The sequence below is a fragment of the Mustela nivalis genome (genome assembly GCF_964662115.1).
Source record: "Mustela nivalis genome assembly, chromosome: 1".
In the NCBI taxonomy this organism is placed as follows: domain Eukaryota; kingdom Metazoa; phylum Chordata; class Mammalia; order Carnivora; family Mustelidae; genus Mustela; species Mustela nivalis.
The window spans coordinates 209,025,091-209,042,935 of NC_139020.1; the positions used below are offsets into that span (position 1 = coordinate 209,025,091).

The 17,845-nt window shown below is 49.0% G+C and overlaps 1 protein-coding gene across 1 annotated transcript; it reads right to left on the minus strand.

Moving 5' to 3' along the window:
• Positions 1 to 9,979: 9,979 nt before the first annotated feature.
• RDH8 (retinol dehydrogenase 8) lies at positions 9,980 to 16,591 on the minus strand (the record flags this gene model as incomplete). The annotated part of the gene is made up of 6 exons (XM_082698577.1): positions 9,980 to 10,469; positions 10,576 to 10,759; positions 11,145 to 11,238; positions 12,344 to 12,523; positions 13,186 to 13,347; positions 16,489 to 16,591. 6 exons carry the CDS (start codon positions 16,589 to 16,591, stop codon positions 10,254 to 10,256), a joined length of 939 nt encoding a protein of 312 aa, XP_082554703.1. The 3' UTR covers positions 9,980 to 10,253.
• Between the last annotated feature and the right edge of the window lie 1,254 nt (positions 16,592 to 17,845).

The window sequence follows — 17,845 nt, forward strand, 5'->3', positions numbered from 1 at the left end:
TAAGTATGTGTTATGAGCCCAGCCCTCCTAAGCATGCTGGGAACACAGCAGTGTCCACCTTCGCCAAAATCCCTGCCCCTGTGGAGTGGACATTTAATGAGGACTTACTAAGGGCTTAAGGTACATTTCTGCCCTAAACCTCATAGCCTCTTGTTAATTAGGTTCAGCCTGTGCCTGCTTTCCAGACTCTATCTTTGTAGAGAGCTATAAAACCAGTGTGGATCTAGTCATTTATTCCTCACTGTGTGCCAGATGCTGTTCTACGTGCTCTGTCTGCACTGACAGAAGAACCATAAATGCCCCTTTATGCTAAAGTAAGAATTCCCACCTATTATTTATTTATTTATTTGACAGAGAGAGAGAGATCACAAGTAGACAGAGAGGCAGGCAGAGAGAGAGAGAAGCAGGCTCCCTGCTGAGCAGAGAGCCCGACATGGGACTCGATCCCAGGACCCAGAGATCATAACCTGAGCCGAAGGCAGCGGCTTAACACACTGAGCCACCCAGGCGCCCAGAATTCCCACCTATTGTACAGATAAGGAAACTGAGGCCTGGTGAGTGAAGGCAACTTGCCCTGGGTTGGGCAGGGGAGCCGTGAGGCTCCAGGTGATGCTCTAGAGTCCAAGGTCAACAGTCCCTAGTGAAGCAAAGAATTGGCAGAATCAAATTAAGACCTGGATCGGGGAAGCAGGGGAGACCTAATTTGGAAGGTTCTAGAACATTGGTGTCCACGTTGGTGGTGTATTCCACTATTGTCCCGTGCCCTCAGGGAATCCCTGCTGATTCTGTTCAGCCCTCTCTCAGCTGGGTGTGAGCTCTCTCCTTCACATCTTGGTCCCCATGCGAGGTGTCCACATCCCCCCCTCTGTCCCAGGGACTCCTAGGTGTCCAGAACAAGGCGCGGTCCAAAGGTGAGGGATTCTCAGTCCCTCCCACCTTCTGTCCAGTCTGGGCTCCCGCTCACTGTGCCAGTGTCTCTGTCTCCCCAGTGGGAAACCTGGTCAGGGAAGCCTATCTGAGGCTTTTGAAACATGCTCAAGCCTGCAGCTTCCTTGAGTTTTGGTTTTGTCTTGGGGGTGGGCCCAGGAAGGGAAAAACAGAGGAGGTGGAAACTACTTTGAAAACAAGGTTGGGGTGCCTGGGTGGCTCAGTGGGTTAAAGCCTCTGCCTTTGGCTCAGCTCGTGATCTCAGGGTCCTGGGATCGACCCCCCCCCCCAATCGGGCTCTCTGCTCAGCGGGGAGCCTGCTTCCTCCTCTCTCTGACTGCTTCTCTGCCTACTTGTGATCCCTCTGTCTCTGTCAAATAAATAAATAAAATCTTAAAAAAAAAAAAAGAAAAGAAAACAAGGTGATACAGCTTTATCATCCGATGAACAAATGCATGGAGGTGGAAGTGGGTGAATGAATGACAGGAGCTCACTCCTCATACCTCTGTCCCCTCCTCCCCACCCAGCCTCAGGTCCCTTAAAGGAAGAGGCAGCATTTGTTCAATAACTAATACATAAAATAACCGGGAGCACCATTTGCATGCCTGTCCTTGCGGTAGGTGCTGGGGACACAGCAGTGAAGAGGACCGAAACCCCTTCCCCTTAGGGAGTGGGTGTCTACTGTAGCTGCCTTCACCTGGACCATCCCTTTTCAGCCTCTCAGCATTCTCATTAGAATTCCCATTGACCCACTGTGCAGATGGAAAAAAACCTAACTGCGTCGTTAGGAAACGGAGGCACAGGGAGGTTAAGTGACTTGCCTCAGATCACACGTCAAGTTAAGCGAACCTGTGTGGAGAGGGAGCTCCAGGAGGGTAGGGGGTCGCAGACCCGCTGTGGGATCCACCCAGGACCGCTACAGCAAGTTAATGGTCAAGTTCAACCTTTCGCACTTGGCCGCGAGAGGGCGCGAGCGAGCCTCCAGTCGGACTGAGGAGCGCGCGGCCTCCTCCCGCAGGAATGCGGGCGGTGGAGGGAGGGGACGTGGGCCGGACGCCCGGAGCAGCTGCTACCGCCGCTCCGATCCCGCCCGCCTTCCCCTCCCTGGGACCCCGGGTTTGCAGGGCGGGAGGGACGACTTTGCAGGGCTGTGTGGCCTCTGTTTTCGCTCCCTCCTTCTCCAGGCTTCCAGCCCAAAGCTTCCCGGGAAAGGCCGGGCAGGATCCAGGAGGCTGGAGTGATGCCCAGAACAACATGGCCGTGAATGGCTGTCACTTCTGAAACACCTAAGTTCCCGCACTTAGTAGGGACTTTCTCCCCAGCAACCCTTCCATTTTACAGGTGAGGAAACCAACGCTCAGAAAGGTGACATTTCTTGCTCCGGTAGGAGGTATCAGGAGCGTCTTAACGTCTTACCCTGCTGGCTCACTTCCTGTCTCAGCTCAGGCTCCTCCGGTCATGGTCATTTCTTGGTCCCTGAGGGCTTCTGATCATGCACTTGTTTTCCCCAAGGCTTCAGGAACTGGCCTTGCTTCCTGGTCCCTAAGGGCATCCATCCCATGCCTCCCCTCCTGGTCCAAGGAGGTCTGACTCTCAGGGAGAATTTTCAGGGGGAGCTTGTTGCTTGCTATGGGAGGAGAGGGAAGAATTCAGCAGTCACGTTTGGGGTTGATTACTGGGTCTGAAAGTGGTGTTGATAGGTGCCACAACAGAACTGACAGCCTGATCAGGGAAAACTGTCCCAGAATAAGCAGTTAGGAGGGTCCAGAGAAACCTCCTAACCCTACCAGGCTGGAGAGTCAAAGAAGGCATCCTGGAGGAAGTGGTATTTAGGCTGACACCCGAAGTCTAGAAAAGTAAAGATAATCCTGGGAAAGGATTAGGGGAGGGAGACAGCAAGATGGTTTTGCTTTGGGGGAGGGAACAGCCCAGGCAGAGACCTGGAAAAGAGGTGATCTGAGGAGTAGTAAGGAAAGGGTCTCGAAATCCTTCTTAGGCCATGGAGAGTCTCATTTGGATGCATTCATTTATCCACTCATTCTTTCCTTTGTCAAATATGTGGATATCTACCTCGTGCTGCATTCTCTTGTAGGTGCTAGGGATGTAGGTGAGCCAAGTCTCCTCCCCATGGAGCTGACGTTCTAGTGAGTTCTTGTTTCAAGCAAAAACCAAATAGCTAACATATGTCAGGTGATGAGAAATAAAGCAGGTTCAGGGGACGGAGGGACAGGGTACTGTCTTGTGGCCTCTCTGAGAAGGTGAACTGAAGGAAGGAGCCATGTGGCTGTCTGGGAAAAGGGTTCTCTAGCAGATGGGGCAGCAAGTACAAAGGCCCTGAAGTAGGGATGTGCATGGAGGGTGCCTGGGAGGCCCAGTCATTAAATGTCTGCCTTCGGCTCAGGTCATGATCCCAGGGTCCTGGGATCAAGCCCTGTGTAGGGCTCCCTGCTCACTGGGAAGCCTTCTTCCCCCTGTCCCACTCCCCCTGGTTGTGTTCCTTTTCTCGCTGTCTCTCTCTCTCTCTGCCAAATAAATAAATAAATAAATAAAATCTTTAAAAAAAAAAAGGGAATGTGCACGGAGTATTTAAGAAACAGTAAGGAGGTCAGTGTTCTAGAACGAAGTCGGTTAAGTGGAAAGAGTGGGAGATAATTTGAGATTAATATTCAAGGATCAGATCATGTAGGAGGCCTCATAGTTGTGGATTTGAATCTAAGTAAGGGGTGAACCGTTGGAGAATTTTGAAAAGAAGAGTGACATTATTTTTCTGTTTTAACAGAATCGGTGGGGTAGGTCCTTTGTTACTCTGACTTGAAATTCAAAGGTAACAACAATAAGAAGGACAGATAATTCCATGACATGAAAATAAGGCCAAAGGCACCACAGAAAAGTTGAAAAATTAGGGGGAAAGTGCACTTCATATTACAGTGTCCCTAATCTCCATAATATATAAAGAGTTTCTAGGGATTACTAATAAAAATATAAACAATCCAACAGAAAAACTTGAGCAAAACGCGCAGTCAGAATGTTCACAAAAAATGAAATACAAAAGGTTCTTTGTTACGTGAAAAGACAGTCAACCTCACTCATAATAAGAGAAATCCATGTTTAAATAAGAGAAATAGGAGATAGTAATTTTTACCCATTAGAATGGCCAAAATGTAGGAGACTAATCGTGTGCAGTGTGGTGAGGCTGTGGGGAAGTGACCGTGCTAACATATGGACATCAGTTTTTCCCAATAGAGTTGAATTTGATAATGTTCATAAAAATAACAAATGCATAGTTCTTTGGCCAAGTAATCCCATGACAGAAACACTTGCACATGTGTGAAATAATATATGCACACAAGGTTATTCATTGCAGCCGCTTATATAATAGGAAAAGATTGGAGAGAGCCCAAAGATTCATCAGTACAGGACCAGTTCCATAAATCATTGTCCACGTACACAACAGGATATATCACAGCTGTGCAAAAGAATGAGGATGTCTGCTTGGGCTGATATGGGAACACTTCTAAGACATATTATTCAAGGAAAACTGAAGTTCGCATGTAGGTGTAAAGTATGCTGATTTCTGTGAAAAGTTTAATAAATATATATATACATTTATACACATGTGTAGGTACCTATATATTCTGTTTTTCCATTAGAATACTCCATATTCGTTTTTTAAATTGTGGTAAAATCTGAACACCACGAAACTTACCATTTTCATCATTTTCAAGTGTGCAGAGAATGCTGTCAAACGCGTTCACATCAGTGTGCAACCGTCCCCACCACCCATCTCTAGAATGTTCCATCTTCCCAGACTGAAACTCCGTCCCCATAAAGCACTTACTTCCCACTTCCCACCCCCGCCAAGCTTCTGTTAACCATTGTTTTACTTTTTGTCTACAAATTTGCATATTCTATGTACCTTAAATAAACGGAATCCTGTAATGTATTTGTCCTTTCGTGTCTGGCTTATATCACTGGGCATAATGCCTTCATGTTTCATTCCTGTTGTAACACGTGCCAGAATCTTCTTCCTTTTTAAGGCCGAATAACATTCCTTTGTATGTATCTGCTGCCGTTTGCTTATCCATTTATCAGGTTTTTCCCCCCTGGTATAATCAGAAGGAAAATCTGGATAGGTAACTTGAGGTTGGGGGGGTTTATCAGAAATTAGGCAGTTGAGGGAAAGAGGAGGCTGGCAGAATTGCTTTTATTTTATTTTTTTATTTTTATTTTTATTTTTTTAAAGATTTTATTTATTTATTTGACAGAGAGAGACACAGCGAGAGAAGAAACACAAGCAGGGGGAGTGAGAGAGGGAGAAGCAGGCTTCCTGCCAAGCAGCGAGCCCGGTGCGGGGCTTGATCCCAGGACCCTGGGATCATGACCTGAGCCATAAGCAGACGCTTAACGACTGGGCCACCCAGGTTCTGAACTTATAAAATATTGCTTTTAAAATATTCTTTTATATGTACATAGACACGTATTGATTTTTAAAAGCACTGAGATTTTATCAATTCAGAAGGTGTTTTTAAAGGGTCTTCTGGGCTGTGGTATGGGGAATGGATTGCAGGGAGCAGCAAGAGTAGGAGGTGGGAGTGGGGAGGGGACTGGTGCAATTCTCCAGCTGAAAAATGATGGTGGTTGGGGCACCTGAGGGGCTCAGATGGTTGGGCATCTGCCTTTGGCTCAGGTCATGATCCCAGGGTCCTGGGATAGAGCCCCCCATCAGACTCCCTGCTCGGCGGGGAGCCTGCTTCTACCTCTCTTTCTCCCCACTGTTCCCCCTGCTTGTGCTCTCTCACTCTCTCTGTCAAATAAGTAAATAATTCTTAAAAAAAAAAAAATGATGGTGGTTGGATTCGGGTGGAGACCCAGAAGGTGTTGCGAAATGGTTGGTTCTGAATATATTTTGCAGGTCCAGTGAACAAGATCTGATTAGCTGTGAGGTATGAGAGAGAGGAAGTAGAGATGACTCCAGGATTTTTGGCATGAACAACTAAAACAGACTTATCTTTGCTAAGACGGGGAGGACCAAGGGGCAGGTGGGACTGTAGAAATCAAGATCAAGGGTTTGTGCGTCTTCAGCCCCTTCTGAACGTTGGCCAGTTTCTGCTGGTCGGCAGTGGCATCCTGCTAGACCATAATAACATTTCTTCCTCCTCCGCTGAATTTGCTTTTATGTTGCCATCTGGATTGGTGATGATTCTTCCTTATATGCAACTGAAGCTGACTCAGGGTGATTTAAGCTGCAAAGGAATTTATTGGGTGGATATTGGTGGCTAATGAAATCACCAGCCCTGGAAGGCGGAAGGGGCAAAGGAAGGGCGCAGGCCAGCAGCTAAGACCAGCCGGCAGCTCTGGCTTTCGCTGACGGCCCTGGACATTTGCAACGCTCCTGTCCCTTCTGCTACCTCCCTTTCCTGGTCTCTCCTCCTTTGGGTGGTGGTTCTCAAATCTAACTTTGTACCTGAGTGGAATCGGGGTGACAGCCTCACTCCCTAGTTGCAAGACAATCTGGGAGAGAAGGCCAATCTGAGAGAGATGTATTTTCCTGCACCAAGAGCCTATGACTATAGGATTTGGAATATCGTATGCCCCACCTGTAAATACCGAATTTGGCCTCACTTATGGTGACTATGATGGCTTTTCCTTTTTGGGAAGAAGATAACTTATCTTTTTTTATTTTTTTAAGATTTTATTTATTTATGTAGGGACGTCTGGGTGGCTCAGGTGGTTAAGCATCTGTCTTCGGCTCAGGTTGTGTTCCCAGGGTCCTGGGATCGAGTCCCACATTGGGCTCCATGCTCAGTGGGGAGCCTGCTTCTCCCTCTGCCTGCTGCTTCCCCTGCTTGTGTTCTCTTTCACTCACTCTCATTCTCTGACAAATAAATAAAATACAAAAAAACCTTAAAAATATTTTATTTATTTATTTGAGAGAGAGAGAGAGAGAGCATGAGTTGAGGGAGAGGCAGAGGGAGAAGCAGACTCCTCACTGAACAGGGAGGGAGCCCCATGATGGTCCCCCAAGGGGCTCAATCCCAGAACCCTGGGATCATGACCTGAGCAGAAGGCAGCCGCTTAACCGACTGAGCCATCCAGGCATCCCAAATTAGTCACTTGTAATAATTTATTTAAGGGAGTTTCTTGAAAAACAAGATAATGTTGCACTTAGAAATCGGGATGGTGGATGGGCGCCTGGGTGGCTTAGTGGGTTAAGCCACTACCTTCAGCTCAGGTCATGATCTCGGGGTCCTGGGGTCGAGTCCCGCGGTGGGGCTCTCTGCTCAGCAGGGGGCCTGCTTCCCTTCCTCTCTCTCTGCCTGCCTCTCTGACTGCTTGTGATCTCTCTCTGTCAAATAAATAAATAAAATCTTAAAAAAAAAAAAAAAAGAAATCGGGATGGTGGAGACCTTTGGGGTAAGGCAGGCAGTAAATATCCATACCGTTCTAATGGTGGAGTCTGACGGTGAGCTAGTGAGCATGCGTTTTGCTCCCCGGCTCTTTCATACACATACACTGGGTCTGTCAGAGTCCCGGATGGAAAAAAAGAATATATTCAAAGTGGGTAATTTGGAGGTCAGTGAAGACAGGGACAATCGTTTTTTTTTGTTGTTTGTTTTGTTTTTTTTAAGATTTTATTTATTTATCAGAGGGAGAGAGAGTGAGCACAGGCAGACAGTGGCAGGCAGAGGCAGAGGGAGAAGCAGGCTCCCTGCTGAGCAAGGAGCCCGATGCGGGACTCGATCCCAGGACGCTGGGATCATGACCTGAGCCGAAGGCAGCTGCTTAACCAACTGAGCCACCCAGGTGTCCCAGACAGGGACAATCGTAAAGGTGAAGACAGAAGGTGTATATCCCTAGGGAAGATAGTGCAGTGTCATCCTGATGGCAGTAGTGGGGGTCCCAACACCATCACTGGCTGGAGGGGGCGTAGGGAGGGCCTTGGATGGATGGAGAGATGCTGCTAATACACGAGACCCCCATGGAGGGAGCCTGGGGGAGAAATACTCTGGTCTTTCTCCTCCCTGCCTCTCAGCTCCTGCTGAGGCCTCCTACCGGCACTCCAAAGACCTCTCGCACATGTGTGCTTCATATATTCCTTCAAAAGAATGTATTTAATTTTTAAATTGAGATATAATTCATATACCATAAAATTTGCCATTTTAAAAGTGCACGATTCAGTGGTTCTGGTATAGTCACAAGGCTGGGCAACCATCGTCATGATCTATTTTCATATATTCTTTTTAACATTTTTTTTTTAAGATTTTATTTGTCAGATAGAGAGAGAGAGCATAAGCAGGGGGAGCAGTAGGAGGGAGAAGCAGGCTCCCTGCTGAGCAAGGAGCCCGGGCTCCGTCCCAGGACTCTGGGATCGTGACCTGAGCTGAAGGCAGATGCTCAACCAACTGAGCCCCCCAGGGACCCCATTTTCATGTACTCTTTTCCGTATTCCAGCACAACTTCAAAAATCCCATGTCGGGGAGGAGAACGGAGGGGTTCATTTGACCAAAAATATTAAGTGGCCCCAGTATATGTGCACTGACTCAAAGAGACCTCTTTCACGGGCCCTGGACTCAGTTTCTCTTGTCCTAGAAGAGGTTACTAGAGACCCTTAAGGCCCAGCATACACTGAGCTGGACAGACCTAGGCTTGAGTCCTGCCCTCCCCTCTGCTCTGGACAACCTCAGTTTCCTCATTTATGGACCGGGCTGGTTCCGAGAGCCTCTATCTAACAAGGCTGCAAGAGCAGACATTAATTAAAACACCTTCGCCCCGAGCCTGGCATTCCAAAGAGACAGCTAAACAGGAGCCACACCAAAAGCTCCAAGCGAAATGGAACACAGTGCAGGGTGCTTCTCCTGTCATTTCACTGCCATTATTGTTAGCTCCCCTTTCCAGAAGATGACACCAGGAAGTCACCTGCCCAGGGTCACCTGGTGAACAAGAGACAAGGTCAACCTTTATACCCAGAGTCCCTTTGCTTCCAAACTCTCCACACGAGGGCCAAGAAACTTGGACCCCGATTGCTTTTTAAAAACATTTAATTGTGGGGCACCTGGGTGGCTCAGTGGGTTAAGCCTCTGCCTTGGGCTCAGGTCATGATCCCAGGGTCCTGGGATCGAGCCCCGCATCGGACTCTCTGCTCGGCGGGGAGCCTGCTTCCTCCTCTCTCTCTGCCTGCCTCGCTGACTACTTGTGATCTCTCTCTGTCAAATAAATAAATAAAATCTTAAAAAAAATTTTAATTGTGATAAAATGTACAAAACACACAATTTACCATCTTGACCATTTCTGAGCGTACACATCATTAGTACTGAGGCCACTCGCATGGCCGTGCAGCCATGACTGCAGTCCAACCACAGAACTCTTTGTCTTGCAAAATTGCAACTCTCTCCCCACTCAACATTGACTCCATGCCCCACCCTGCCTGGCTCCCCCCATCTCTACCTTCTGTCTCCGTGAATTGGACTCCTCTAGGGACTACATCTAATTGGGATCAGACAGTATCTGTCCTTTTTCTGTCTGGCTTATTTCACTGAGCATAAGGTCCTCAAGGTTTACTCACGTTGCAGTAGGTGTTGGAATTCACCTCCTTTTTAAGGCTGGATAATATTCCATCTTGTGGATGTCCTCATTGAGTTTATCCAGTCTTCTGTTGATGGACCATGGATGGAATGGCTTCCACCTTTTGGCCATTGTGAATAAAGCTGCTATGAACACGGGTGTGCAAGAATGGGCTTTGAGACCCTGCTTTCAATTTGTTTGGTTAATACCCAGAAATGGGATTGCTGGGTCACGTGGTAGTTCTGTTTCTTTCTTTCTTTCTTTCTTTTTTTTTTTGAGGAACTACTATACTCTTTTCCACATTGACTACACCATTTTACATTCTCAGCATCAGTGTCTAAGGGCTCCAATTTCTCCACATCCTCACCAACACTGGTTACTTTGCTTGGTTTACTTATAGTAGCCATTCTAATGTGTTTGAAGTGAAACTTATTTTTAAAAAATTTTTTATTTAGACACAAGAAATTGAGCTTTATTAAATATTTAATATAGTGATTACTCGTGGATACAAATACATATTTTATGAAAAAAATATACTTGCACTATTGGTGAGTGTACAAACATTTTGCTGACAGAGTGTGTGACCAGAAAAGTCCGAAGACCCCTTAGTCAACTCAGTTCTATGTGGAAGGGGTTTTAGGTCACCCTTATATTCCCAGGCCCAAGAAAATAAAGTCCAGAGGTTGAATGAGGCAGTCTATCTCATCTTTCAAGGTCCAGCAACAGTGTTGCCTCCTCCAGGAAGCCTCCCAGGAAGGCTCTGCTCACCGGGGCCATATTCGGAAGCGGAGGCAGCCACAGGCCAGACATCGAAGGCCAAGGTTGAGAAGGCGTGTCCAGCGGAAGAGCAGGCAGTGGGTGATGCGTACATACAGGCTGCCTGAGGGGTCCACAGTCTTGAGCACAATCAGTGGGGTGTAGCGGGCGTTGGTCTGTCGGCGCAGGGGTGGTCTGGTGGAGCTGATGACCTTGACAATGACCTATGGGGTGGAGCCCTGAGCTCTTGGATTCAGGGAGAGGGGGTTTGCAGGGTGGGCACCCTCACATATCTGAGCCCTGTCTTGGGACTCTGGGTTCCCCACTCACCTGGGCTACATCCTGTGGGCTCTGTCCTACAGAGTGAAAGAGCTCCCTGGAGGCAGGGAGGTAGAAATCCCGGAAGTAGTGCAAGGTGTCGGGGTCAGTGTCTGGGAACTCGGCTGTGGAAACCTGCTCCAGGAGCTTCCCCTCAAAGTTAGTGACCACTGGGCCAGGTTCCACCAGGGTGATGCTGGGGATATCCGTACGGGTAGGGGGTCTGGTAACCCAACCCACTCTCAGCCCCGTCAGGGTCCCTCTTCTCCTCTCTCCCCCGATTTCTCTCAACATTCCTTCATCCTTCCTGGTTCCCCCAGCTTCTCCTCTGCCCATCCCCCATCCAGCTTCTCCTCTGCCCATCCCCCATCCAGCTTCTCCTCTGCCCATCCCCCATCCTCCTCCACGGTCTTCCGGTAACTCCCTTGCCCTCATTCCTGATTCCACTTTCTCACTGCTGCCTTGTTTTCCCACCATCTCGGCCTTCCCAGCCCACGCCCTCTCACCGCCTCCCCTTCCCTCACCTTTCTCCACCGCTGTCTCCCATTCCCCCCCCTTCACGACCCAAACGCCCGCCTCACAAGATGTTGAACTGCAGCAGCTGGACAGCCAGACTTTCGAAGAATCCCTCCAGGGCAAACTTGGAGGCTGCATAGGCTTCATTGAACACCACACCTGAGAGGATTGGAGAAGGTTGGGCCCTTTGGGGTCTGGGCGACAGGCTTGTGGGTCCAGAGGGACATGGGGTCTTCAGGAGACTGAGCGAAGAGGGTTTAAAGATCAGAATGGGGGGGGGATATCTAAGGCCAACAGGATGAGTGTACGTATGTATGATGGGAGCATATGTTGAAGGATGAACCCATAGGCTTAGGATGAGATTGTCTTGGGGTGCCACGTGCTGCCTCTTCCCTGTGCTCCATTTGCCCTTGGCCCTGGAAAACCCTCCTTGGAAGTCCCCCCAACCCTTCTAGTGTTGCCAGGGTCCCTGAGGGCAAGTACTATTCAGCAGCTTTCTTATCTGTCCTTATTGAGAGTGAATGTGGCTCCTGAGGTCAGGAGCTACAGCTGGAAGAGGGGCCAAAGGGATGGGACTGATGGGTAGTTATAGTTTCCCCATGGTGGGGTAACATAAGGTAGATTCTTAAAACAAACAAACAAACAAACAAAACCAAATACTGTGGATTCTTCAGGAGGCTGCTGAGGAGGTAAGGGCAGATCCCAGGGAATTTCTAGGGAGAGGAAGGGCATCTAGAGGGGGTCAAGGAAGAAAGACCCAGGAGCATGGATGGCAAATAAGTGGCCTCCATAGTAGGCTCACGGCAGATGTTGCTAAACAATCACTGCTCTCTTTTTCTGCAGAACCTCAGAGCTCCAAAGCTAGGCATCTCTGGGGCTTGGTTAGAGGTATTTGACAAAAAATGTCACAGGAAAGGAGTTCTGGGGCACCTGGGGGGCTCAGTTGCTTAAGCGTCCGGCTGTGGATCTCAGCACAAGTCTTGATCTCAGGGTTGTGAGTTCGAGCCCTGCCTTGGGCTTAGAGGTGTCCAGAAGTAGCACTGATGTTGGATGGGGATGGCCGTCGCAGCACTTACAACACTACCGCTTAGCTCTCGCAGCATGGCCTACATAATCTAATCTGCAAATGTTTTTCCTATAGAGCTTCAGAATCCTTCTCAACACAGGCTCATTTGGAATATGAGCTAAAACCTATTTGCCATTCTTCTAGCCTGGGGAGGGTCAGATGCGAGGAGATTCCAAGGGGTGGGTCCCCAGGGCTTACCCTGCAGCCCCATGACACTGCTGACCACCACAATGTGGCCCTTTCGCCTTCTCTTCATGCCAGGAAGGACAGCTCTGACCAGACGGACAGCCCCGAAAAAGTTGGTATCAAAGACGTTCTGCATGGCAGCTAGGCTGAGCCCCTCCAGGGGCCCCACCAGGCCCACTCCAGCATTATTCACTAAGGAGGAGACTGAAGGTTACTTGGAAGTCCCCCCAACCCTTCTAGTGTCACTCCTCTAGGGACACTCCCTGAATTATCTCACCTCTTACTCCAAAGTCAGGGCCAGTCCAGAGTATCCTGAGTGGACAATTGTGGAACTCTGATGATCTTTACATATAGTTTAGCATTTGTTATGAGGACCCTGAACTCCAGGTGAGGGGAAGGGTTGCTGGGAGCAGCCTCCCCTTAATGCAAGAGCAATTCAGCTCTGACCCCAATTTGCATCAAAACAGCCACACCCACCTTCCTTCGAAGGTCTTTGAGAGATCATGTGTTGCTTCTACATCATGCTCCGTTCCCCAAATGACTCATCAAAGTAACTTTTCCAAGTTTTCCAATATATGGTTTTTGGAGAAAAACCAAATGTAACAGAACACCATATGGTATTCTTCTATTCAGTAAAATCTACCCTACCCCCAGGACTCAGTTTATTTCTTGTAACCCTAATAAACTGGTACCCTGGGCTTTTAGCCATCTTGCCTACCCCTTCTGTCCAGGGCTAGAGGTTGCTGGTGAAGCAAGAAGGCTCGTGCTCAGACATTGGAGAGGATTCACTACAATGAGGACGTGTGCTTAGGTCAGGGAAGGGGAGGGTGACCCCAGGGGCTGTTCAGTCTCACCCAGCACATCCACTTCCCCTCCTTGGATGCCGCTGAGACACTGGGCCACTGACTCGTCACTGCACACGTCCAGCTGGGCCACGGTGAGGGTCTGCCCCAGGGCTTCCCCGGCAGCTGCCTCCAGTGTCCCCTTCTTTCCCAAGTCCCTCATGGTGGCCACCACTGGGGACAGAAAGCAGAGGGTTGAGGCAAGCACTGGGTTCCTTTCGCCTGTGCATTCACTTACATATCTCTATGATATTGCATGAGCCGTCACAGAGCGATGGAGACCCACCGGTTTACACACCTATTTTACTATACAACCCCAAATGCATATAGTGTGAATACATTTACATGTACTTTCATCACTCCAGCCCTCCAAGCCTCCATCCAACATTTACTGAGCATGGACTTAGTACACATTATGCTCTATTCTTGGTGCTGAGACGACTGCATGAAATAAGATAGACAAAGTCCCTGACTTCACGGCATTGATAGTCCAGTGAGTAAGGAAATAAAATAAGTAGAGAACACATTGCCTTGAGAAAAGAAATGCATGCATATTTAGGGTCAATATATGTGCGTTGTGCGTACATGGAAATACAAATAGCCACATCTACATCAGCCACAGAACTGGCGATTTAGTGAATATTTACTATGTGCCAAACACTGTGCTACACACTTTTATAAGCATTGTCTCTACTCCTCACGAGAACCCTATGATAAGGTAACGGGCTTATTTTCAAAGGTGGCCACAGCATCTTTCATCGCATATGCTCTTTGAGAATTTTGCTGTTCCCCCTCAAGACATGATATCTCATTTCCCTCTCCTTGCATCTGGTGTCTAGCTGGGTGCTAACAGAACACGGTGAAAGTGACATTGTATGGCTTCTGGGATTAGGTCAGAAAAGGTATTGCAGTTTCTGCTCTGTTTGCTTTAATGTTCATTCTTTTTCTCCCCCCACCCCAAGATTTTATTTATTTATTCATGAGAGACACAGAGAGAGAGAAAGAGAGAGAGGCAGAGGGAGAAGCAGGCTCCCCACTGAGCAGGACCCTGATGCGGGGCTTGATCCCAAGACCCCAGGATCATGACCTGAGCTGAAGGCAGATGCTTAACCATCTGAGCCACCCAGGAGCTCCATTCTTTTTCTTTTTAAAAAGATTTTATTTATTTATTTATTTGAGAGAGACTGAGAGAGCAGGAGTAGGGGTTGCGGCAGAGAGAGAGGGAGAGAGAGAATCCCAAGCTGACTTCGCTCTGAGTACGGAGCCTGATGCAGGGCTCAAGCTTATGACACTGAGACCATGACATGAGCCGAAATCAGGAGTTGGATGCTCAATTGACTGAGCCACCCAGGCAGCCCTGTAATCTACTCTTAAAATCCTCGGCCACGGGGCGCCTGGGTGGCTCAATGGGTTAAGCCGCTGCCTTCGGCTCTGGTCATGATCTCAGGATCCTGGGATCGAGTCCCACATCAGGCTCTCAGCTCAGCAGGGAGACTGCTTCCCTCTCCCTCTCTCTCTGCCTGCCTCTCTGCCTACTTGTGATCTCTGTCAAATAAATAAATAAAAGCTTAAAAAAAAATCCTTGGGCACTTTGTAGCAGCCCAGCTATCCTGAGGCCACCATGCTGGGAGGAAGCCCCAAGCTAGCCAGACAGAGGAACCACATGGAGAAGACCTGACCTTATTAGAAGGAGGAGAGATGCCTGCCCAGAGCTGTGACTAGTCCCCACTGTTCCAGTTGTAGCCTTTGACCCTGAGCAAGAATCACCTAGCTGCCCCCTTCCAAATTTATGGCTTTTGTAAACCAAAAACCATGGTTTTACAAAACCATGCATTTTGTAAACTATGACTTTTGTAAACCGTGACTACCATTGTCCTATTACACCAGAAATTTTGGAATGATTTGTTCTTTAGCAATAGTAGCCAGAATAAGTAGGTAAAGTTACTGTCCCTATCAGAGATCAACACACTGAGGCTAAGAAAATGAAGTTCCTTGCCTGTCCCACCACTAGTAAGTGTTAGAACTGGGATTTGAACCTCGGTTTGTTGGGAGTGCTGAGCTCAAACCCCTGTATACATGTTGTATCCTTCATGCGTGTACCCATGATCATGCATGCACAGCGCCGGGAGCCGTGTTCATATAGTCTGTGGGCCTGTGTGACTCATAGGTGTCGCACAGATGAATGGGAGCACATACATCTCCATACAGTGACAACTGTGGTCCCAGGGTGTGGGTTGCCTGGGCTCAAATCCAGGCTCTGCCACTTTCCAGCGGGGGGACTTTGGGCGAGAATCCTTGGCACTCTGTGTCCCAGTTTCCTCATTTCTAAGGTGGGGCTAATGTTAGTGGTCACCTCATAGGGGTGATAAGGGAATTAAATGACTTACTGGATGCACGACACTTAGATCAGAACCTGGCACATTGTAAGCACTCCACAAACATCTTTCAGTTTTATACATTCATCTGCCTGTCCAGGGCTGTGACTAGTGTCCCAGGGACAAAGGGACACACACAGCACAACTACTTCCCTGCGCACTGGCACTCGGTCTGTCCCATCCAAGGCTGTGTGTGTCTCTAAGACAGAGGGCAGAGGGTTGGGAGAAGCTGCTCTGCCAACTGGGGCAATGCCCTCACCCCCTGCAACCTTCTTGTAAGTAGCAGCCCTTTGCCCACTTCAGCTGCAGCCTGCTCTGGGTCAGAGGTTCCCATGGGTGGAGTGCAGATGGAGGCAATTTACTCCAGAGTTGCCAGAGGCTAAGTCCCTAGATTTAGAGGCCCCCTTTAAGCCCCCAAGGTCAGGGTCGCTTAAGAGGCTTATCTTGGAGCAGTAATCTGGGGAGGGGTGGGGGAGGGGAGTTCTAGGGAATGCCCTATAGGAACCTTAGGGAAGCCCTCCCCACCAGCCCTTTAAAAAAATCACCCCCCCCAACCTCCTACCATATACCACACTTACTTTGCTTCTTAGCACTTATGAGCATTAGACATATTATACAATTTTTAAAAAGTCTGTTTATTGTCTGTCTTTGCTCTGCTCCCTCCTTACACTGAGGACAGAGATTTTTGTCTGTTTTGTTCACAGCTGTGGTTCCAGCACCTAGAACAGTGCCTGGCACCCAGTAGGTGCACAAGAAATATTTGTTGGATAAGGGGATAATTCATGAGCAGAGGTGGGAAAGGGGCTTCCATGTGTCCTCGGTCCTCCTCAAGCCCATACATACAGCTGACGGGATGGGCTAGTGGAAATGGTGCCAGGAGGGCTGAAGGTCCTCAGAATGCCCACCCCTGCCCCTCCCAGCCCCACCCTGGGCCTCTAACCTTGGTAGCGGTGCCTGTGGTCATGAGCCAGCTGCACTGCAAGCTCCAGGCCAATTCCCGAGGAGCAGCCTGAGATCAGTACAGTCCGGGGTGCGTCGGCCATGTTGATCCCTCCCGGGATGGGTGACCTCTGCTGGCCAGCACCTGACTCCTGCCACCCATCCTAGCCTCATCCCCCCTACCTCCTAGACACCCTCCCATCTTTCCCCTGCAAGGTGAAGGGGCCCCAGAAGACACCAATTCTGAACTGACCCTGGGCAGGCAGCTGGGTGGGGGAAATCTTTTAACTTCAAAATAGCCTCTTTCTTTTATCTGTTAAAAATCTCTTCTCACTACTACACTCACAACTAGGGTCTTTTTATTATAACTATAAATCATTCGGGGGTGGGGGAATCAGCAGGGGCATTCTCTTCCTGTCGATTCTGGGCAAAGAATCTCTGATACAAGGGAGAGAGTGAGAGAAAGTGGCAGAGCATATGGTCCCAGAAGGCTCCTCTCAAAGACAAGAATGGGTGTAGATATGTCACATGATTGGGGAAGACTAGGAAGAACTTCCCAGCAAGGCAGGGCTGGGCACTCGATGAGAATTTTTAGCAGGAGAAGTCTTAGTCTCTGAGGTCCCTGAGGAGGGAGAAGCAGCAGCTTGGGGAAATTCCCTTTCTTCTCCCCACCCCACTGCCCCCTTTTCACCCTTAGGCCAGATGGGGCTCCACCCCTCCTCTCTGGGGAGACAGACACTCTTTGTCCGAAGAACCAGAGGCTGGGAGGGAGACACTGCCGGCTTCTCCCTCTTCCCCATGGAGGATACGCGCCTTAGGTTTCTCCCTGCAGAAGCTCCCTCAGATCCCACAAGTCTGTGCTTGTTCAATTGCACAGACAGCTCCATGTGACCCCCTGGGGGGGGATAAGGGAGCTTCACAGTGGGGGGTCCCAGTAGGGTGAAGGATAGCTCTACCTCACCCAAAGAATGGCAAGTATCCACCTCTCCCTAAGGCAGTGCCCTGCTTTGAAGTAGGGCCAGACTTCCCCCACTTAATGCGGGCATATGTGAAGATTTGGACTTGGGGATAAGACATCTATTTGGGGACCTGAATCATGGAGAGGGGAGGAGAGGGCTAGGATGGAAATGGGACCCTTTATCTGAAGATTAAGAGTTTGGGAGAAATTGAGGACTGTGTTTTGGAATCTGTGTCAAAGGTTTGGGGGTGAGGCCAGGACATCCAATTCTGGAATTTGGGTGGAGAAATGAGGGTTTGGGGTAAGGCTGGGAACGCCATTTTGTAATCTGGTATGAGGCTGGAGGTGGGATGAGGATTCTTTATTGAGACACTCAAAGGGAAGGCCTGGGATGAAGCTG